The sequence below is a fragment of the Canis lupus genome, chromosome 24 (genome assembly GCF_011100685.1).
Source record: "Canis lupus familiaris isolate Mischka breed German Shepherd chromosome 24, alternate assembly UU_Cfam_GSD_1.0, whole genome shotgun sequence".
In the NCBI taxonomy this organism is placed as follows: Eukaryota; Metazoa; Chordata; class Mammalia; order Carnivora; family Canidae; genus Canis; species Canis lupus.
In genome coordinates, this window is record NC_049245.1 from 19231662 (window position 1) to 19254616 (window position 22955).

At 48.0% G+C, this 22955-nt stretch overlaps 1 protein-coding gene across 1 annotated transcript in view; it reads right to left on the minus strand.

The window, feature by feature from the left end:
• TGM3 (transglutaminase 3) overlaps positions 1-15352 on the minus strand; it is a 40138-nt gene extending 24786 nt beyond the window's left edge. The window contains exons 1-5 of the mRNA XM_038571794.1: positions 15234-15352; positions 4112-4285; positions 3489-3731; positions 2703-2821; positions 1276-1404 (exon numbers count right to left, since the gene is read on the minus strand). Of these exons, the coding sequence (XP_038427722.1) occupies positions 1276-1404; positions 2703-2821; positions 3489-3731; positions 4112-4285; positions 15234-15240 (672 nt within the window). The 5' untranslated portion in view covers positions 15241-15352. The remainder of the gene's footprint in view (positions 1-1275; positions 1405-2702; positions 2822-3488; positions 3732-4111; positions 4286-15233) is intronic.
• Positions 15353-22955: the final 7603 nt, after the last annotated feature.

Consider the following 22955-nt stretch of genomic DNA (forward strand, 5'->3'; position numbering starts at 1 on the left):
GCAGGCCCAGCCCGACCAAGAGGCCTGGAGAGAACAGTGGGGAGGAGCAGCTAAGGAACTTGGTGCTACCATAACCTGCTTTGTGCCCAAGGTCAGAGTGAGTCAGCAGCTGCTGGAGCCGGCTGGCCTCCCCCACCCTCTCCTGGGTCTACGAGGCTCAGCCTCCCTTAACCTCAGCCTCAGCACCATCCTGCTGCTCCCAGGCCACTCCACTGGCAAGATTCAGCCCAGGCCTTCCCTCCTTGGTTCCTGCCCCTGCCTCAGCGGCTCCACATCCTCTGGGCCTCCCGCCTCCTTTCCCTGCAAGCTCCGACTCAGCCTGCACTTTTCCGGAAAACAGATTGCTCCAATGTCTAACAACATAACTAACTGGTTAACTCAGGCTCCAACCTCAAAGTAAAGAGACAGAGAAATGCCTCGGCCATTAACAACAAAAAAGTTAGACGCTTCCAGGCCATTGGTTTGAGAGGATTCAAGTTCAAGAACTCCTTGACTTTCAGCTTTGTAATTCATAACTTTTAAGCAGGTTGATACCATGTTTGGACACTTTGTGATGGAGACCTTGTCAGTGCACTGAGTACCAGGAGATAGATTCTTCCAGGATCTAGTGTGTGTATGTGTGTGTGTGTGTGTGTGTGTGTGTGTGTGTGTGTGTTCAGGGAGGGGGCAGGTCCCACGTGGAAGGACTGAGTGAATGCAAGAGGCCCTGGGCAGGCCGTTTGAGGACTTGTTCTGGTTTGACTCATTGGCCATGGGCTGTGAGCCAGTCACTTCAGCTCTGCCGGTTTCCCATCTAGATACTGAGTGGGTCAGCTCACTGCCTGCCCAGTCTGACATGTGAGTGCTCTTCTGAGGAGGGGATGGAGCAAAGCAGAGGAGGTTAATACCTCAGGCTTACTTGGGAACTTACCCTTTTCTGGAGGAGCCCAGTGATGGAGCAGTTTCACCTTTGTCTCCTCCTAGCCTAGTAGACACCAAAAGGGCAAGTTCCCTTATCATCCAAGAAAGGCGTCAAGATACAGTGGCCAGGGCCTTGGAGCCAGGCCAGACCTGGGGCCAGTGCCGCCTCTGCCATTCACTCACCATGTGTCTGAGGCAAGTCCTTTAATTTAGAGAAGTCTCATAGTCCGTGTGTGCAGAGCAGGGTGGTAATAGCCACCGACTATATTTTGTGAGGCTTCAATGAGATGATATACATAAAAAAACACAGACCTAACCCATTGTTGAGTTTGATCGATGGTAACAAACAGTTATGATGGTATTCCTATCACTCACCATGGCACTGAGCACTCGACCAACATATTTGGGGTCATTTCTGCGGGCCACATCCGTAGCAGGGTCACGGCGGAAATTCAGGCTGTGATCCAGGATCGAGAGGCAAATGTTCAGAATGCCTTCTTCAAACTGTTCCAAAAGACACCATAGATGATGATGAAAGAAACGACAAGGAGTGTTGGCTAATTAAGGGTACAGGAGCTATGCTGGTGAGAACCACAGGCATGACTTGGGTCCTTTCACCCTGTGGCTTCCAGGATAGAGAGCTCCCAAGGAGCAGCTGCCTCGCCCAGCCTTGAACCCGCAAACTCAGGCAGAAGCCCTGGCTATGCACAGAGCCCTGTGCCGAAGTCCCTAAAGTGAACCAGACTTCCTCACTGTCAGGGAAAATTGGGAACAAATCACTTAGCCTGCCTGGGCCTCAATTTCTCCATCTGTATAACAGGGGAGCAGGCCAAGCTCATCTCAAAGTTTCCAGCTGGCTCTACAATCTTGAGCACATTATTTCGACTTCTGGGAAATTAATTATGAAGATATAATATCTCACTAAATGAAGATTTTGAGGCCATTTTCTCAAAATAAGGCTTGTTTTTAGTTACCGCTTCTCAAACGGAGAAGGCCATGCTTCCTCTTGCCTTAGGGTCTTCGCATGTGCTGTTCCTTCGGCCTCTAATGCGCTTCCCCAAGACACCTATCTAACTCCTTTGCCTCCTTCAGGTTTCTGATTAAAATTTCCTCCCTAAGAGAGGCTTTTCCAGACCATGCCATTAAAATTAGCCTCCTTTCTACCCCGAGGCACACCCTATGCCCTTACACTTTTTTTTCTTTTTTCTTCCTTCCAGTGAAATTTGGCCCAAAACCTCCAACATATGAAATATACAGCTGCCTTGCTCTAGTTGACTATATGCTGGGAAGAAAAGGTGGAGGGGGTCCCCTAATATGTTCTAGGCTAAGCACACCTGAGAGCTCTGTGGACTCAGATGGGGTGGTCAGAGTAACGAAGGACAAAAGGCTAAGGCTTTGAGAGGCCAAACTTCCTTCCAGGAAGTTCTGTCACATTCTTAGATGGAATGAGTAACAGAAAGTACATTATTGCCCAAGTGTCTCATCTAGGCCTTATCTTCATCTGTGTATCATGGCACCAAGAAAACCTCATTGTATCAATTTAATGATATATTTGTTTTGTACACTAGATCACGACCTCCTCAATGACAGAAAATGTGTCTTATCTCTCTTCCGTGTGCAAAAGTGTGCAGCTGGGGCCTGGTACATAGTAGGTGGTCAGTAAATGTCTTCTGAATGAGTAAATGAATGAACAGAAGGGCAGGCAAATAGACAGAGTTGGGAACTTCCACCTCCGCAGGGCCAGCCACAGAGCTTCTTGGGTAATAGGAACAGTATGCCCAGCCTCCTTATGACCCTTTTACCTGTCCGAAGTTCCAGCCAACCATGCCGATTCGATTTGTACTCCCCACATAGATGATGCCGGCATCTTCCAGAACATACTCCTCTCTTTCCACATGGTTACTCATAAAAACACCATCCTCTGTTCAATACAAAAATCAGATGTAACAAACTAGAATCTTACAGAGGACTTCAGAGACCAGTCCTTCTCCCATTCCTAAGTACTGGCCTTGTGGCTGGAACAAGCCATACTTGCAGCCCTTCCACCAATCTCCACTAAGGAATGAAGCCTTGAACTCTAATGCTTCCAACTCATATTGTGGGAACTATGAACTTGGAAGAGAAGCTGGGGTGACCTGAGGGTCTGAAAATGAGACTCCAGGAATGAGACACTTGCTCCTTCAGGCAGAAAGCCATCTCCATGCTGTAGAATTACACTGTGGTCATTGTCTCTTTTAGTTATACCATATTATGCACTTTGTAAAAGCTCATGAGGTCCCTGCAATAGCCGCAGAGGAAATAGCAGGGTATCCATTTAATGGTAAGGAATTTGAAACTCAGAAAGATAGATTGACTGCCAAGACTTACAGAGCTGGTTAGGTAACAGAACTGGGACTCAGATCTATGGCTTCTGGAGGAGCCCAGTGATGGAGCAGTTTCACTAGCCTCCTCCTAGCCTCCTCCTGGCTTCTATTTCCATAGCCCACAAACCTCCCCTAATAGAACTTGAGCCTGTAAAAATCATTCCCCCAGCTTCTTTCCATTGGTATTGCTTAGCTGATGGCTGGGAGTGTGGGTTACGTGCCTACCTTGCAACCAGGGGTTAAAGAGCAGAATGAACATCCCAAGTTTCAGAATGAAGTCTTTGCCCTGGGAGGAGATCTGAGTGCTCAGTGTGTACCATCCTACAGGTGCATTGACAGGACTGGAGATGGAGATGGTCAGAATATTGTCCTTGTTGGACACAAGCTCTGCACTCCAGCCACCACGACTTGTCCTATTGGAAAGTGGAAACACAGCCTTTGTCCTGGCTGACTCTGAGGGTTGAGGTCCTATAAAAGAAGACAGAGGACAATGAAAACCAAGGCGTACTGGCCAGACTGTGGGGAGAGACCAGATCTCAATACAACCACAGGGGTGTTTTGTGGGGACATCATCCACTGAGGTACCAATAATAACACTGGACACAACTGACACAACCAGAGAGGCCAAGTGGGCCAAATCTCTCTGGTTTGAAGAGTTGGACTCTCAGGCTCAAAGACATGCAGAAACTTGCCCAAAGTCACACCAAGTCAATGGCAGAGCTGGGTTAGAGCCCAGAGCCTAGTGACCCCAGTGTCACACCACCACTCCCAGGAATGCACAGCCCCAAGGGCTGCTCAGGTGTGTGTGTGTGTGTGTGTGTGTGTGTGTGTGAAGGATGAGCAGGTACCTGTGGAGACTACGAAACCCAGACTTTCTCCAGTGCCAAGACTTCGGTTCAAGCTCAATGAGAAATTGAAGGATTGACCTCTCCGCAAGATGAGCTCCTGGCTGGAGAACCTGTCTGTGTGATGTGCACGCCGGTTGGAGGTCGCCTGCCAGTTGATACTCTGGGGTTCTAAAGCTGTAAGACAGAAGAGGGGAACTGAGGTCCTGGAAGGCAAGGGATGGTGGCTTGGGGAAAGGTGTAAGTTACCAAAAGGACAGCTTTTGGGTGGGGCTAGTTGGGAAAGAGCCAAACTTCTAGGAAGAATCACATTAAAATTCAAAGACCTTGACTGAGCATAGCAAGCACTTCATAACCTATTCCTCATGCTGTCCTTTCAGGCAGCTGAACCTCTGCACATACTACTCAAGGAGCTGAGAATACCTTCCCTTCTACTTGGTCAACAGTCATTCAGCCCTTAAGGAGCAGGCCATGTGCTCAGGGTACTTTCACCCGACCAGTCAGGAGAACCATGCGATCAGTTCTGTGTAACCACATTTTGTCACTTTAGCATCATTACTTTGGTGGGGGGAGAGGGGCTCGGACAGAACTGGGAGGAGGTTATGTCTCTCAAATCCATCATCTCAGTTTGACTTGCTTGCTTTTCTCTTTGTACCTTCCCAGATACCACAAGTTGTTGTTGTTGTTGGTTTTTTTTTTTTTTTTTTTACCACTGCAACATCCAGCAAATGTGTACTAGTGTAGTGTATTCCTTACTTTCTCTAGATGTGCAATACCTGGATGTCAGCTGGGCCTCTGCTGCTGGCTGGGGAGGATAGCGTGACTCTGAGGAGCATTTCTAGGCCTAGAGATTGGGTGATCACTGGCCTGGAGGGGGCTTTCAACTGCTCACTGGCAAGAGCGGAATATGGGAACCAGTCAAAGCCCCATGAGATTTCTGGATAAGACCCCGAGGTTAAACACTTCGAACCTCCACCCAACCCCAGATTCTTCTTATGTGGTTGTGGAGTTAAATTGAGAAGGATTTATGACAGATGCCATGATGTATAAGGAGGGTAGCCTGGATAAACCTTCTGAGAAATTGTATTCCTCAAAGTTGCATGCGAGATTTTTATCACTCATTCCTCTGCAAACCAAACTGGTTTCTGGCTATATGATGAGAGTGTGGTGACACGTCCCAGTGCCAGACACAACTTTTTTTTTTAATGTGTATCTGCCTCTCACCATCAGAATGGGCCTTCTTGATCTTCATATTCTTATGCCTAAGCACATCACTTGATAGTGTTAGGACAGGTAGATAGACAAATGGATGAAGGAATAAATGAACAAATAAAGTCTCATCATGCAATGATCATCATGACCACAGCTCAAAATTTAGCTCATAGGGAAAGTTGAGTGTGGCGCATTCATCCAGTAAACATGCATAAAGTATCTATTATTTGTAGGACACTACATTAGGTGCAATGTTGGAAGTGTAAAAATGTATGAAAAGGAGTTTTTTTTTTAATTTTTAAAAATTTATTTATGATAGTCACACAGAGAGAGGGAGAGGCAGAGACACAGGCAGAGGGAGAAGCAGGCTCCATGCACCGAGAGCCCGACGTGGGATTCGATCCCGGGTCTCCAGGATCGCGCCCTGGGTCGAAGGCAGGCGCCAAACCGCTGCGCCACCCAGGGATCCTGAAAAGGAGTCTTAACCCTCGAAGAGTTTCAGCCGTGGGTAAGACAAGCGCAAGTGGAAATGAATGATATAATGGGGTAAGTCCACTGTCTCCCCATAAAAGGTGTCCTGGAGATGCAGGCAGAAAAGAATCACTTTCAATTGTAGGGATTAGGAAAAGCTTCACTGAAAATGCCAGGTCTTGAAGAGAGTTTTCTTGGATGCAAAGGGAATAGCCTGCATTCCAGAAGATAGGGAGAGAATCCCAAGGCAGGGCCAGCAGATGTGTTGTTTGGCTAGTGTAGAGGCTCTGCACACAAGAGAAAGTTGAGGTGGGAGAGAGTGGGGCTCCAGGGCAGGCCTGGGGCCACGGGCTCCCACCCAATTAGCTGGAGAAATGGGCAGAAGCTCCTCATAGATACTCTATCAAGTGAAATGCAGACTGTCTGGGGTAGTGAGCCAAAGAATGCGAGTGGAGAGAGGGGGTTCAGGAAGTGATCTTGCCACCAGCTCAGGGCATGAAAGATTCATTCATTTACATCTGCCCATTCATTCATTCACTCAACAGGTAAGTATTGAAAGAATAAAGTGATAAGCTTTGGCACAAACTCAGGGAAATGAAAACATTCCTGCAATCCATAAGTATCTATTGAATAAAGGTAAGAGCAGAGGAAGAGCAGAAAGGAGATGAATGTTCCTGTACATAAATATTGAATGGTGACAGCCCAGATCTTAGACCTTCTATATACTCTCACGTAACTGGGCAAACATTGAGCTCTTTAGGGCTTGTACAGAGCTAACTTGTTAGTTCCTTGGTCTTTCTAGGGCAATGTTCCCATGTTTTTGAACCCCTGCCTCTTGACAGCTTGTTTACTACTTTCCGTGCATCCCTGACAGTTGCGATTTGGTAGAGCTTTATACTGTCTTGTTTTAGAAAGAATAGCTCTAAGGAACATGTAGCCTCAGATCGTATGAGTCTCCAAAGATTCCTCACCCTCCTCCCAAACCCAAAAGGAAGCATACCTTTCTCCCCAGATGAAGCTCACTACTTTAGATCATGAACTTTTTGAGAGTAGAAAGTGTATACCCAGATAGTCCTCTGCAAAGCTCAGGGGGAGGGAAAGAGGGGTTCGTGTCTGTAGCTGGCATCTGCCTCCCCTCCAACAGGCCCAAACATCCTTCTTTGCTCCACCAAGGGTTATGCACTATTTGCTGAGTCCAGAATAGGGCCTTCTCCCTTTCACTCCAGAAACCAATGGTTTGTTCATAGAGAAGATGATGAAGAAAAGGCTGAGCTCCAGGTGCATAGGCTACAGAGACACTGAAAGGAGATGAGGAGCACTGTGCATGCCCCGGGAGGCAAGACTTCGCTCAGAGTGACTGTGACAGTCATTTCTGCATTTCCTGACACCACGCGTGAGCCCCAGCACGAAGGAGCCAAGCTCCCCATTAGGGCATCTGTGAGACACACAGGACTTCTCTGAACTGGAAGGTGAGGAGAAGCAAGCCTTACATTTGACATCAGTCAACTGCAAGTCAATTGCTATTAACAATATACAGAGCACTTTGCATACATCATGGGTGGAATCCTTCTACAAATTGGAAACTGACGCTCAGGGGGATCAAAGTCTTATTTGAGGTCATATACCTAGTAACCGACAGGGTCAGGTTTTTACTGGCACTCTCCTGTTGCTGTGATCCCCAGTTCTCTGCCTGGAATGGGGGGTCTACAAGACCTTCAGCCCAGAAATTACCCACATGGTGAGTGGACCTCATTACGCATTGTTTTTCCCACTGGCATTTGCATTCTGACCAAGAGGAAAGAGTGAATACCTGGAAGAGAAACATGTTCAAAAAAAAAAAAAAAAGCCCACAAAACAAAAAGGCATTCCTTCTACATGAGAGGTGAATAAAAGGGGAGCAGCCTGCCCCTGCATCCCTGAGTGGGATGGGCAGGTTGGGTGCATACTCATAAAGCCTTCTGGTGTGGTTTCTGAAACTTTTCTCCTTGCCACCTTCAATCACTGTCCTTTCTCTGAACCCTAGGATTGGCTCTACCAGCCCCTTAATCAAGGATCTGATGATCCTATCTGTGGATTTCCTAGTTTCCTTCGTTTTCCCCCACCCTCCATCCCTTGACATATCACTCATCACAGCCCCCTCTGCCAGAAGGGAAGGGGAAGGGGAAGGAAAAGGACAGGCAGGGAGTGGGGTAAGGACACAACTATGTAAGGTTCTCCACAAGGTTGAGTTTACTACAACCTCAGGGCTTGCCCCAGTCTGGATGGAAGGAAGGGAGGAAGGGAGAGTTGCATGACTCTTCCAATTGACTCATGAAAAACATCAGAGGGAAAGAAACTTTGGAGACAGATCATACACTCACACTCACACTCTGGATGTGAGCTCATGGAGGCCTGGAATGTGGCTTTCCCACAGCAGGACATCTCTGGACTCTCATCCCAGGGTTCTCTCATTTCCATGCCACCTCCTGGAGTTACTGCTTAACTCCGGTGGCAGGCTTGGGGCAATTTCTCCAATTCCTGAGAATATCAGTGGCTCCAGCAGTCCCAGTGTGGCAGAGACTATTCTAAGTGTCTACCCCTATATTCCTTCACCCCTTCTTTTTTTTTTTGAAGATTTTATTTATTTATTTATTCATGAGAGACACAGAGAGAGGCAGAAATACAGGCAGAGGGAGACGCAGGCTCTATGCAGGGAACCTGATGCGAGACTCGATCCCAGGACTCCAGGATCATGCCCTGGGCTGAAGGCAGGCGCTAAATCGCTGAGCCACCCGGGCATCCCTCTCCCCTTCTTTCTTGGTAATAAAATCCCCCATATAACTGGGCACTACATTTCCCGGGCTCCCTGCAGCCGGGGTGGGGGGGGGGTGTCACGTGAATGAGTTCTGGCCAAAGACCTGTAGGCAGAAGTTATAAAGCTGCCAGGAAACCTCTTTTTTTTTTTTTTTATTTTAATTGAGCTAAAAGTCACAGAACATAAAATTTCCCAGTGTAGCCTTTTTAAAGTGTACAATTCAGTGGCCTATAGTACATTCACTATGTTGTGAAACCATCACCATGGTCTGGTTTCAGATCTTCCCATCACCCCTATTAACAATCATTCCTCATTCCCCCTGGCTACTATGAACCTGTTTTCTGTTCCCACAGATTTGCCTAACCTGGACATTTCATGTAGGAGGAATCACACAGCTATGTGGCCTTCAGGGTTGGTTTCTTTCACTTAGCATAACGTTTTCAAGGTTTGTCCACGAGGTAGCATTTATCAGAAGTTCATTCCTGCTTATGGCTTCAAAATATTCTGTGATATGGCGGTACTGTACTTTGTTTACGCATTCATCAGTTGAGGGGCATTTGGGTTGTTTCTACCTTTTGGCTCTTGTGAATAGTATTGCTAGGAATGTTCTTTTGCGGGTCATTGTTTGAATACCTGTTTTCAATTCTTTTGAGAAAATCTCTTTTTAAAAATGGTTGGCAAATGCCCTTAATCTGCTTATCTCCCTCTTCTTCCATCCTGCTGCCCAGAGTGTGGGAGTGATGTGGATAGATGTGCAGGGAATGCCCTGGGAATGGCAGAGTGGGAGCCTGGTTGGGGTCGGGCCCCTGGGCACTGTGCAGCTGCCTTACCCTCCCAGAATGGCCCACATCTCAACCCACTGTTTAAGGAAGAAGTAAACTTCTGTTTTGTTTCTCTAAGCCATTCCTATTTGTGAGTTCACCATCATTCATAACCAAACCTAATCACATATACCTAAAACATAACTCCCACTCTGTGGTCCATCTTTGGCAGAGATAACATGAGAAGCGCAGAACAGATTCTGGACTGTGTTACTAGTCAGCTGTCTCAATCTTTATCAGCCTGGCTCTGTACCTGAATCACCTGCCATAGACAGGACAGCAGCAGACGGGGATTGCCAGGTGTGTGCCTGGGGTTCTCCGCTTCCCATTCCCAGGAGGACCACACCATACAGTTGCTGGCACGTGGTCCAGCATGACATAACTAATACTCCGGTGGCTGGATCTTCCCCACCTGTCCAGACCCTATTCCCCAAGTCTCCTCTCTAGGCAAAGATTTGTATCTTACAGATTTCTAGAGCTAATTAGGGCTGATTGTTAAACTAAAAACTGTCTAGCCAAGTGTCTTCAAGTATTTTTTTAGAGACCACATTAAGAAATTAGAGTGTTTAAATACATGAGTCTATAATAGATATAAAGTTTCACAAAATACTAACCTTTACTATTTACAATGTATTGATATTTTGATATTTTCTCTCCTCTTTTTTTTTTTTTTTGATTGCTGGTCACAATCCACTAAACTGATTTTATAATCTTCTAATGAGTGACAGCTGACAGCTTGAAAAGCAGTGATGTAATCCAATATTCTCATATTACAGGAAGACCACTGAACCCCCAAAAGGATTTCAAAGTAGTTTAGAAGCAGAGCATGGCCCAGAAACCAGGTCTGGAAGCCTGGTCACTCACTGAGGGGCTGTGAGCCATTCCCAATTCCCACCCTCTCCTGCCACTCCCCTCTGGACACCCGGAACACCCCCAGCTCCTGGCCAGCCCCCCACTGGCCCCAGGCACACAGGGCTTTCCTCTCAGCTCTCAGCTCTCTTGAGCTCGGGTCATTCATTTCCTTTTGTCCTTCACCCGTGTTCAGACATGTTCGATCCCCATGCAGCACGGGAAGTACAGTTTCTTGGCACGCAGGTGGAGGGGAAGATGGGGTTCCACTGGCCAGCTGAGCAAGGGGCTGGCGAGGCCCCCTGGGGTCATGTGGAATGCACCCTGGACTGGTGGTCTGAAGGGTCCTGGGGCCTTGGTCAAGCTCTCCACATCTCTGGGTGGTGCTTTCTCCATCTATAGAAGGGGACAGTGAGGCCCCAACATCCTCTCTTGTAGGGTAATTATCGGGATCCCATCACTAACACCTGGGCCCCCACAGGTGGGGGCAGGGAGGGGGACAAGTCCCTTGGGATCCGACACGTTATGCCAATAGTGACATAAGATGAAGGAGAGTTGGAGCTTTTTTATGGACTGCCACTGGGGACCTTGGACACACCCGGCACCGTGTATCTTATTGACATTATGTCCTTCAATAGTGACAAAACTCCCATGATGTTGTTATTCCCCTGTCACAGATGAGAGATTTGAAAGTCCAGTTGGTGACGTCACTGGCCAAATAGCACATACTCAGACAGAGAGCCTGGCCCCAGCCCAGACTGGAAGCCAGTTTTGCCTGACCACACATGCCTCCAAGTTGCCAGCCTACAGCCAATCCAGGTGACTGTGGTGTCAGTGACTTAGGCACAGGTCCAGGAAGCTGTCGAGGAGAAAGGGCCACCCCTAGCTTACTCCCTACCTTGACAGTATGCGGTCAGGGAGAGAGGAAGGAAGAAGGACTCCTCAGCCCCCTCGTTTCCAAAAGGAGCTGTTAGAAGCCCCTAAACCAGTGGTTCTCCACCCTGGCTGCACATAAGAACTGTCTAGAGAGTGTTAGATTGGGCTGGGGCCCCCTTCCTAGAAAGATTCAATTAGAATCTCAGGGTTAGGGTCAGCACTAGGGGGTTGTTGTTTTAACCCCCCCCTCCATGATTCTAATATGCAGGGAGTACTGAGGGTCCCTCTCTTGGGCCTGGTCACCATTTTACGCTCATCAGCAGCACGCTCTGCCCCCACCTGTCTCACCTGAGCCACGTGGCCATTCTAGGGGGTGGAATGGGGGTGCGGGGAGATCACAGCTCCTCATCACAAAAGAAGGAACTAAGCTAAGAGCAAGGAAGGCAGAGCCTTCTGAACCCATCCCTCAGCTCCTGCTAGAACCCCTGGGGCCTTGTTCCCTCCACTCCCCAGCGATGGGGAAAAGGATTTCCTATTTGAGTTCTCACCCCAGTGGCAGGGGAGCCTTGGGGGGGATTAATTGCCCCATCTGTGCAGCCCAGCCCAGCAGAGTGGACACAGATGGAGAAATCATGGGAGGTGAATACAGATAGCCCACATACAGATGAGAACTGGGGACTCCAGAGGCTGGTGAGGAGGCTGGAGGGGGAGAGGGTCCTTGGAAACCCTCCTCAATAGAAAAACAAAATGCTCTTTGTCTCATAGGGTTTTTCTTCAGACTCCAAGACAAGGAGAAAACAGACTCAGGAAATAAGTTCCCAAGTGATAATAAGCTATGTGGCCTGAGCACCTATGAAGCGGACACTAAAATGCCACGTGTTATTTTACTTTATTTTAGATTTATTTATTTGAGAGAGAAACAGCATGAATAGGGGAAGGAGCAGAGGCAGAAGGAGGAAGAGAATCTTCAAGTAGACTCCCCACTTCACTGAGTGTGGAGCCTGATGGGGGTCTCCATCTCACAACCCTGAGATCATGACCTGAGCTGAAATCAAGAGTTGGATGCTTAAGCCTGGTTGGATGCTTAACCAGGCTCCCCTAAAAGCACCCCGTCTTAGAGATGAGAAAACTGAGACACAGGGTTAAGTAGCCTGCCCAAAGTCACTCAGCTAGTAGGAACAGAGCTGAGATGCAACCCAGGACACGTCTGACATCACTTGTAACCCCGAGGCTGTCCTATCTCTGTAGGTGGAATCCTTGGTGGCAAAAGTGGAATCCTGGGTGGCCCTCCCTGCAGGTGGTTGCAGCCACTGGGTGACAGGAAGCTGGGGGGTAGGTGGGGTCCTGAGGCAGAGAAGGGGCAGCTCATCCTCTTACAGGTGCTAAGAGGGTATAGCCCTGAGCCCCTGAGCCCAAGGGGTGATCTGCCTGCAGAGGTAGCCTCGGTGTCACTCTGGTCCAGGGGGCTGAGACAGAAGCTGTACCCCCTGCTCCAGGAGAGCCCTGGACTCTCTGAGTTTACAGAAGGAGGCAGACCCCTGCTTCAGGGGCAGAAAGAGCCACTGGTGTCCCAGCTCCAAGGAGAACTTTTCTGTGGCAGATCTACAGCCCAAAATGGCACAGGTCCTCTGCAGATCAGGAATGAGGCTGAGGAAGGTGAGCACTCTGCCCCATAAAGCAGGTGGCAAGAGAAGCTCACCGCCCCACGGGGGACGGAGAATTAGTCCTGGCCTCCTGCAGGTTTAGACTTTGGGGGTTCTGTCTCTGACTCAGACCCCCCCAAGGGGCTTTGGGGGATGTTTGGGGGTGGGGAACAAGGCTTCCCCCCTCACAGAGGGCCCTAGGACGCTGCACCACTTTGTGCAGAGCATTGCCAGCCAGGCCTTCCTCTGCCATCGTCATCCCCACCACCACCCGGGCTGCTCCCTCCAGTAGGAGAGGAATAACCAGGTCCCTGCTGATTCCGGTTAGAACCTGGAGCGGGACACAGAGTCCTTTCAAACCAGCACACATGGGACCCTGCTTGTCCCCTGGGTTATACCTGTCGACCCATCCCCATTTATTTTCCTGTTTCCTGTGCCCCAAACCCTCCTCACCCCACGAGGCTCCTGACCATGCCTAACTCATCGTCTGTGACCAAATGCCATCTGCTCCCCCGGGGCCTCCCCTATCCTAAATCCTGGCTGCACTTAATCCCCTCCTCCTCTTGGCACCCCACAGCGCTGGGTTTGGATTTGCTAAGCAATCTCATGACCGTCCACCTTGTGGGTCACTTGCCTAGGAACTGGTGTTTCCAAGCAGTGTCAGGCCGTGAGTGCAAGCTCACTGAGGGCATATACTACAGCTCATGTATCTGTGTCCCCCACCCGCACCCGCACCTGCCATGGCTCTATTCCCTAGGTGTCCCACAAGTAAAGCCATTCATTCCAGAAACATTTGCTGAGCACTACCTGGCTTGGCTGATGCTAAGCTAGGAACCACCTGTGTGACAATGCCACAAATCGAAGGGAATGAAGGTACTCACCCTGCCTTTTTAAAAACGGATTTTTTCCCCCAACTGGCTACTGTCTACATTCTGTTGTGACCTTAGGATGGCTCTGGTTGATTTAGATACTGAACTTTGAAAGCTCAGTGTCTCCATGAGTCACAGGCCCTGAAACACAGGCCTGCTGAAGTGGCATGGTCTCACCACGGGCAGGCTATGCTGGGGTCCCTGCAGGCCTGCAGAGTGATGCCATGCACTCGCCACTGGGGTGAGCGTGTGCCAGGACCCGTGCTCCCTGATCCTGGTTTCCTCTCATGGCCAGGGCGGCCAGTACCAGAAGGAGCCTAAGCCTGTCTACTGCAGGCCTTTCATCTTGCAAACGGGAGCCTGAGGCTTGGTGATGCCAAGGAACACAGAGCAGTGGGGAAGAGAGCTCAACCGAGCAACCAAGGTCTGTACTGTTTTCCTGCGTCCCAGATGTCACATGTGCTCATCTCTGAGCTCAGCTCTGATAACAGGACAGAGCAGAAAGGTCACTGCTGGGACCAAGTTTGGGCTGTGTGGCCCCGGGAAGACTGTCCCCACTGGGCCGCTGCCCTTTCCACCTGGAGGGAGGGGGATGGCCTAGAGGACACTTATCTCCTCATGCTAGAGTCTATAGGGTCCAGAGTTCTTCTTAGCAACCCAGCGTGAATGCATGTTCCCAGGAGGATACAGAGGACAAGGGAGGGCTTGGTGCTTGCAGCCACCCTGTCCTGGGCTTTGGGATTACCAAGGTAACCAGCATTTGCCTTTTGCATCAGGCTGAAGGATTTCTTTGGCAGACCTTCCCGAGGTCCTAACTACCATTCACGATTTTTACAGGTTTGACTCATGCCTTGTTTGGGTTTGGCGTCACTGTCAACCCACGAGGCTGAGCACCCCTGACACGCAATAATTAGCACGCTGCCTGGCAGGGGCACTGGCTAACGAGAACCCAAACCCTCAGCAGTGACTGCAGAGCCCAAGAAACTGTGCTCCTTAGAGCTCTTTCCCACCCGTCCTCCCCTGGTGCAGCTAGAAGGGACCGTCTTGCGGCACACCTGCTCTTTCTGTCACGGGAGGTTTCAGCTCATCAAGTCGCTTTTCAAAGAGCCTGCGGTGCTTCCGGATGTGTGGTTTACTTAGGAGCATTCCAGCTGTGCTAATGAGTTTTTTTTTTTTAAATCAACTTACACGCTGTCACTCTCTCTCTCCTTTGTAGCTCTGCGATGTGCTTTTCTTTGCCTATGTTTACTGACAGCTGGAACAAGCGCACTGAGAAATAAGAGAGGCGGGTCTCACTGGGCTGGAAAAGGCGAGACTTGTCCATCTAAGGGACAGGACGTCCAGCTGAGTGGAATACTGTGCCCATCACTCAGGACTACATTCCAAACATGTTCTACCCCCGGCATCATGCTGGAGTGGTGAGGCAGCCAGTGAGAAAGAGGCGCCGGGGAATACCATCCCAGGGTACTAAGATCTAGCCTTCAGAGCCCCCAGGGCAACCGTCGGGGGTTGAACACTGGCCCGTTGGACTGGCCCAGGAGAAGCACGGGCTTCCAGCGAGGACCTGTAAGGAAGATGCCATGCACTCACCCGTCATGTTGGCCTTCCTCTGCCTCTTCTCTGGGAATGGCACAGACAGACGGACGGAAGGTGTGGGGAGCCGGCTGGGGATGTCCTTACCATTTATAGCAGCCTCTCCTACACACCTAATTAGAATTCTAATGAAGTGGGCGAGGCACCAGGTCATTCCTGTAGTGCTTGTAAACGTTTCCCTTACGACATATTTGTCACCCAATGGAAGGTCATCCTGCTTGTGCAAGACCAGCTTGGGCAGAAGAAGGGAGATAAGAAATGCCAGGAGTTCGCTTTTATGATTTTTTTTTCTTCTAAGACGAACTTCCTGGATTGTAGAGTTTAGGAAATGATGTCATGCTTTTCTCGAAGTATCTCGTCTAGAGCTGGTGCTCAGAAGTCCTTTGGGAGGTCAAGAGAATGGGCCTACAGAACCCAGAAATAGAAAACAGCTTGGTCCTTTCTCAGTGTATGTGACGTTGGTGTTTTCTGCCGGCATGAGAGGTAGGAGATGCTCATCACAGCCAGCTTGTTCAGGTTGCTGTGCTGTAGAAAGAGCACTTGGTTTGGGGCATGAGGCATGAAGCAGTAGTAGGTTCTGATGCTGACAGGGCCCTGGGCATCACTGGACCCCACAGCCCTGGAAGCCCTGTCTGCGATAGGGGGTGATCGTGTCTACCCTTCTCTGCCCGCTAAGTGATGGGAACAGTCAAATGAGGTGGTACAGGGATGTGGACTGTAATGGTGTAAATCCAGACTGAGGGGAGACTGTTCTTTCCAAAGAGACAGCAGGGACAGCCGCAGAACCAGCCATGGTGACGCAGTTTCATCCCAGTTCTGCCCCACAGTCTCTGCAAAAGAGGGGATCAGTCTCTCTCTGGGCCAGGCTCCAGGACATTTTGAAAAGAAGGGTGGGGAGAGGGGGATGACCCTGACAATCTACATTTTGTGTTGGCTGGTTTGTCATTTACATTTTTTTAAAAAAGTCCTAGTGTGGAAATTTACAAGTACTGAGCTTTCCCGTGATGGACAAAGGAGTTTTAAAACATCCTAAGGCTCCGAGGAGTCACAAAGGAGTAGAGAGTGCTTGAGGCCTCCCCCAGGGGTGGAGAGGGAATGAAGACCTAGCACCAGGATGACAAGATCTGGTCTAGAGAGAAGGGGGAAGAAGGCCTCGAGAAAGGTGAGATGGAAGAGGCAGGCGGCAGACAGTCCTCCCTCCATCCTCTGGGCTCCCGCCGCGTTTTGCCCCTGGCCCACCTGGGGACCCCAATTGCGGGATGCATCTCACTGCACTGGTCCATCTGCTCAGGTCTGCCCCCATCCTTAGACTGAGCTCTTGAGAATACAGGCTGCATAGGATTCGCATCTTCTCAGAGCCAGGCGGAGGGCCTGCTGACGGCAGGAGCACACGTATTTTTGAGTAAGTGAATCAATCAATCACCATAAACACGGAAATATTAACTATCATCAATTTAGTACTCACCATGGGCAGGTCAAATACTTCACATCTATTACCTTTTTTTAAATCTTTATAGCAATCCCATGACATCAGTACTATTATTGCTATCTTGCAGCGGGGAGAAATGGGTTAACTCGAGTCTCTGCAAGCTGGAGATTCACACCCATATGTGAGTGATTCCAGAGCCTCTTCGAGGAAGTTGGCTGGCCAAGTGAGGTGGGAAAGACTGAGTTCTCTGGTCGCTCCAAGTAAGGTGACACCGCACCTATGCCAAGCAGAATGTGATCCCCTCTTGGCTCTGGAAGACGACCAAGAAGAGAGCGGAAGGCAGAGGGGTATGTGGCATGGAGTGTTGGACCCCAGTTAGGAGGTGTGGGTCTTAGCCCCTGCCATGGCACTGGCTGTGACTCTGAGCAAAGCCCTCCTTTCCTGAGGAAACCCTGAGAACTGAGTGTGTTGTTTTGATCGAATGAGTGCAAAAGTGTTCTGTACACTCTCGAGTGTGGCATCAAGAGGAGTTGTTTTTTTTTTTTTTTTTAAGATTTTATTTATTTATTCATGAGAGACAGAGATAGGCAGAGATGCAGGCAGAGGGAGAAGCAGGTTCCTTGCAGGGAGCCAGATGTGGGACTCAAACCTGGGACTCTGGGATCAAGCCCTGGGCCAAAGGCAGATGCTCAACCGTTGAGCCACCCAGGCGTCCCAAGAGGAGTTTGTTTGTTATTACTACTGTTGTTGCTGTTGGCTGGGAGCTGAGAAGAACTGGACCCTGGGCACTCCTTCTAGAATGAGTCGACCTAAGATGTGCTACTTTGGATGGGGATCATTTTGAACTGAAAACAATCAAGGCCTACGAGTCTCAGAAAGAAACTTTCACCTCCCTGCTTCCCCATCTGCCTAAAATGTTTTTTTTTCTTTCTTTTCTTTTTTTTTTTTTTTTAATAGAGGACCTGCTCCAGTTAGGGAGCTATCACCATACATAATGGCAGTATGACATGAACTAGGTTTGGTGGACAGGGAGGAGCCCAACACGGCTAGTCTGATTCAAGTCCTCCCTTTGTCCCATTGTTCTGGGATGGCCCAGGAATGATCTGCTCACCAAATCTTTACCTTCCCATTCTTCCTTTACATTACCTTCCTTCCCTCTGAAGCCCCAGGCCCCTGAGTCCTTAGTCTAGAACAACACAGATACCTCATTTTGCCTGTCTTTGGTATCTCTCACATTTATGTGGGTTCTCTGCATGTATGTAATTAAATCTGATTTTCTCTTGTTCATCTGTCTCACATCAATTTAATTCATAGACCAGCCAGAAGAACCTCGAGGGGCAGAAGAAGATTTTTCCTCCTGAGTAGTTGGCCTCACTGGTCAGAGATGCTGCAGAGGAGAGATCTGAGGACAAACAGCCAGTAGAAATAAGAATTCTTACCATGTCAGCAGCCCAGAATCTCTGTCTGTGCTGTCTGATGGAGCCAAAGTTGGGTGGGGAGCGTCCTTTTTCTCTCTCTAAATTGAGATTAGCAGGAAAAAGAAATATTTGTGGAAGTAGTTCCTTGGGTATAGTGACAGGTAAATTTGGGTTTTACTGATCCATTTCCTCTCAAAGAGAGTACACTGCTTTTCTCTTCCCATGTCTTCCATGTCATCTGTCATAAGAAGGAAAACCATAGGATGCAAACTCTGGCCTAGGTCCCATAAGTCTGCTGCTGGAGTAGCCTCATGGCCTTGGGGAGCTCACAGTTCTCTCCAGACCAGCGTCTATTTAAAGAAACTTGCTGCAGGTCAATGGGCACATGAGGTACTGTCGCTAAGGGATGTCTTGGAAGCCAAAGTCACAAAATTGGTGGGCATAGGTGGAGCACTTAAGAGCTGTTAGAGCGCTTGCAACCTAACCCAGAGACTCCCTTGTTAGAATAAGTGAGCCACAGAATGGGTTGGAGGACACAAGGTCACCTGCCAACCTCAGAAAAACTTCTGTGCAACGAGGTACTCTGTAAAATAACACACAGTCCCTCACCCCGCAGCACATGCCTCTGAGGTGTCAGTGTGGTTCGGGGGAAACCCAGGACTTAGCTAAAGCTGTTAATGTACATATAAAAAAAAAAACTGGGTGAGGTTTTTCCTTTCATCTTGTTCTGTGTTCTGAGAGCTTAATTTTATGACCAGTGAGGACACTCTCTCTGGTCTCCATCATCTAGAGGTGCATTTACCGTAAGTGGAAGAGGCTGGCACTTCAAGATCTCCTCTTTGCCCAGCTGTGCCAGCTCTCAAGGGGGAAAAATATGTCAGGGGTGCCTGGCTGGCTCAGTCGGTAGAGCCTGTGACTCTTGATCTTGGTGTTACAAATTTGAGCCCAAGTTGAGTGTAGAGATGATTTAAAAATAAAATCTTTAAAAAAAAGGACTTTAGGGTGCCTGGGTGGCTCAGTTGCTTAAGTGTCTGCCTTTGGCTCAGGTCATGATCCCATGGTCCTGGGATGGAGCCCCAAGTGGGGCTCCCTGCTGAGCAGGGAATCTACTTCTCCTTCTCCCTCTGCCCTTCCCCCTCACTCATGCGGACACACTCTCTCTCCTAAAGTAAATAAATAAATTAATTAAAATTAAAAAAAATATAAAGCAACGGTTCTTGCTTTTGCAACCTGCATCTTTAGAAAGGCAAGTGTAACACTGAGAGCATGCAAATCCCATTCCTTATATGCCTACAGACAATTGCAGATGTTGCAAGAACCTAGAACATTAAAAGAAAAATTGTGTTGGATTTAAGAAAAAGGGAAGTTTAAGAAGCAATTTCCCTAAACCCCATTATCAACCTCAGAAAGTTAATTTTTCTACTCAAGAGGGATGATTTCCCCTCCAGTTGAACCTCAGCTGCACCCCAGAGCCTACCATTAAACCTAAAATAGAGGATGGGGAAGTGGATTTCTTAATTGACACTGGTGAGGTTTTCTTTACCGTCTGCTCAGAGGATTTCCTTCCATCTGTCCCTACTGATTCTATCCAGGATTGTTTGAGTCCCTGGGCAGCGCATTTTGTTGCCCATGTCCCAGGCCACCCCAATATCTTAGGCTCTCTTAACACCGTTCATGCCTTTCAAACCGCTCATCAGCTAGCCTTTTTGATAGAGCTGTGTTATGTAAATTTAATGCCACTATAATGTAGTGAAAAGGGCATTTTTCCCTCCCTTTCCTCAGACCAAGCCCTAAATCTCCTACTTCCTTTGCTAGAAACTCAGTTTGATTTTAATTCATCTGAAAAGGATTTTTTTTTAAGATTTATTTATTTGAGAGACAGAAAGAGTATGGTGGGGTGGGGGGGAGGTGGTGCAGAAGGAGAAGCAGACTTCTCACTAAGTGCAAAGCCCAATATGGGGCTCGATCCTAGGACCCTGGGATCATGACCTGAGCCAAAGGCAGCTGCTTAACTGACTGAGCCACACAGGTGCCCTGAGGAGGATGTCTTTAAAAGATATTCCAATTAGTCCCTGGGCTACACATGCAAGTGGAGTTGGGTCGAATGCCAAGTCTGTGTGCACTGCATTACTTTGGAGAAGGAATAAATAGGTTCCACCAGTGGCTCAATATAGATTTTCCCTGCTACACATAAGTAGAGCATCCCTATGAAATCTTTCACAAGCCCAAGTGGCAGAAAGTAAAGAAGCAATTACTATCAATTCATATGGAAAATTTTTTTTGACCATTTCCAGACCCAAAATTAACCTCTCTTTGGCTTTGGTGATACCTTAGGACACATCTTGCTAAGAGATGCACAGAATAAACCAAGACAAAGCACAGATGCTCGCAGACACGCTTCAAAGCTATGATGCTGAGACGCTGAAGGAGCTTCTTCGGGGAAGGAGCTTGGCAGGACCACTCTCAGCCCTGGGGTGTGTGTGTGCTGCCTCTGTGAAGGCCCACTGCAAAACAAACGCTGAATGCTATTTTTGCTTTTTGCCTTTTTTTCGTAAAAACGAAAATCCTTTTGGGATTTCTTTCAGTTAGAGAAAGCAGAGACCAATGTAGATCTTTCATAAAAGCCAAGTGGTGTAAGGCAAACTTGTGAAAAGCAGGGGACACCTGGATCTTCTCTCCAGACATACAGAGTGAGGAGTTGAATTTATAATAGACTTTCTCTCGTAGGAGGGTGTACTTTTCTTTACTTCTTCACCCTGTAGCTCTCCAATCTTGCCAGTAAAAAAAGAAGGTAAATTTGATTGAGACTAAAATAAAATCTATCTATTTGTGCAGATCTTAGGGCCATAAACCTTTGTACTTCCTCTGCATCCTGTAGTCGCAAATCTGGCTATTATTCTTAGCTCCATTCCTGCTGATGCAGCCTGGTTTATAGCAATTGATCTCTGCTCAGCTTTCTTTTCAATCCCATTGCACCCTGACTCACAATTTCTTTTTGCATCTGCATTCAGAGGGAGAAAATGAACACCGGCTTGCATATTTCAGGAATATTGTGAGTCTCCCTCAACATTTTCTTTTTTTTTTCCCTCAACATTTTCTGAGAATTTAAAGCAGACTTAGATTCTGTAGCCTTTACCCAAGGCTGCATGCTTGTTCACTATGCTGATGATCTTTTACTTTGTGATCAAACTAAAGCTCTTACAGACTCTCATTCTCCTAAAGGCCCTAGCTGAACCAGGCCAGAGAGCCTCCAGATTTAACTACAACGGGTGTAAACAACTATTATCTACTTAGGACATGAGATAATCTCGGGGCATTCGAAAGCTCACCCTAAAATGCCTGAAGTCAATTTTGTCTTTCTTCCCAAAATGAGAAAGCAGTTACATACTTTTTTAGGGGCAGCTGGCTATTGCTGCTGGTGGATCCTTAATTTTGCAACCCTTGCTAAACATCTGTATACCCTTCTCCTAGACAACACCTCAGAGCGTATATCCTGGCCCTCAGAGACATTAACCTCCTTCAAAGCTTTGGAACTAACATGCCAACACCCCTAGCTCTGGGCCTACTGAATTTTTAACAAGCTTTTTCAACTATATTGCCATAAAAATTGTGGAATTTGCTACCGGCATTTTAGGACAAACTTGTGCCTCTCAGATATATCTTACGGCATATTTTTTGTGCTAGTAGACCTTGTTGCATCAGGTACGGCCCCATGCTTCCATGCAGCAGTGGCTTCTGCCAGTTGGTTGACAAAGCCGATGCTCTTCTATTAGGCTTCCACATTCACCTCTGTGTTCTCGTGCGATGTCTTATAAGTTCACAAAACCCAGCATCCCTCTATACAGTGACAAACCATTTGTGAACAAGCTCTTGACTAGCCCTTCCATCATCTTACATGGTCGTACTACTTGAAATCCAGCTACCTTACTACCTCCTGATGATGGAGAGCCCACTCTATTGCCCAGGATTGCCTTACAAGTATAGAAATGGTCTCAAAACTACAAGAGGCTCTCTCAGACATCCCTTTAAACATCCAGACTGACTTCTATTTTGTGGTGGCTCCTATAAATGATATTTCTGGGGAAACATAATAACTGGGTATGCCATAGATTCCCCCACATGAACAGTAGAGGCATATTTTTTTTCCCATTAAAATCAGCCCGAGCTACTGAACTCTTAGCTCTTACTACAGCTTGCACATTGCCAGGAGGGAAAACTGCCACTATTTACACAGACTGCAAATATGCTTCTGGAGGCTGCCATGCTGTTGGCACAATTTGGAAATCCTGTGGATTCTTAACCTCTGCTGGTACTCCAGTTGCTAATGGGCCTATAATAGCCTGTTACAAGCTATTCACCTTCCTTCTAAAGTCACCATGGTTCATTTGTTCATTGTTCCCATACAAAGGAAACTGATGCTATATCCTTAGGAAATGATAGGACTAACACACCTTCTAAATACGCCGCTCAGAATGGACCCCCTTAACCTCTCTCCACCCAATTTTCAAATCTGCCTTCATCCTTGACCGATACTATTAACTTGCAGATAGATGCTCCACAATCTGAAAAAGACAGTAGCATACGAAAGGATGCCAAACAAGTATCAGATGGATTATATATTTATTGGGCCAAATGGACTTCCTATGGCCTCCTTGTCTTTTTTTTTTTTTTTAAGATTTTATTTATTTATTCATGAGAGACACACAGAGAGAAGCAGAGACATAGGCAGAGGGAGAGGCAGGCTCCCTTTAGGGAGCCTAATGCAGGACTCGATCCCAGGATCCTGGGATCATGACCTGAGCCAAAGGCAGATGCTCAACCACTGAGCCACCCAGGTGCCCACCCCCTTTTTAACCCTTTGGTTTGTCCTTT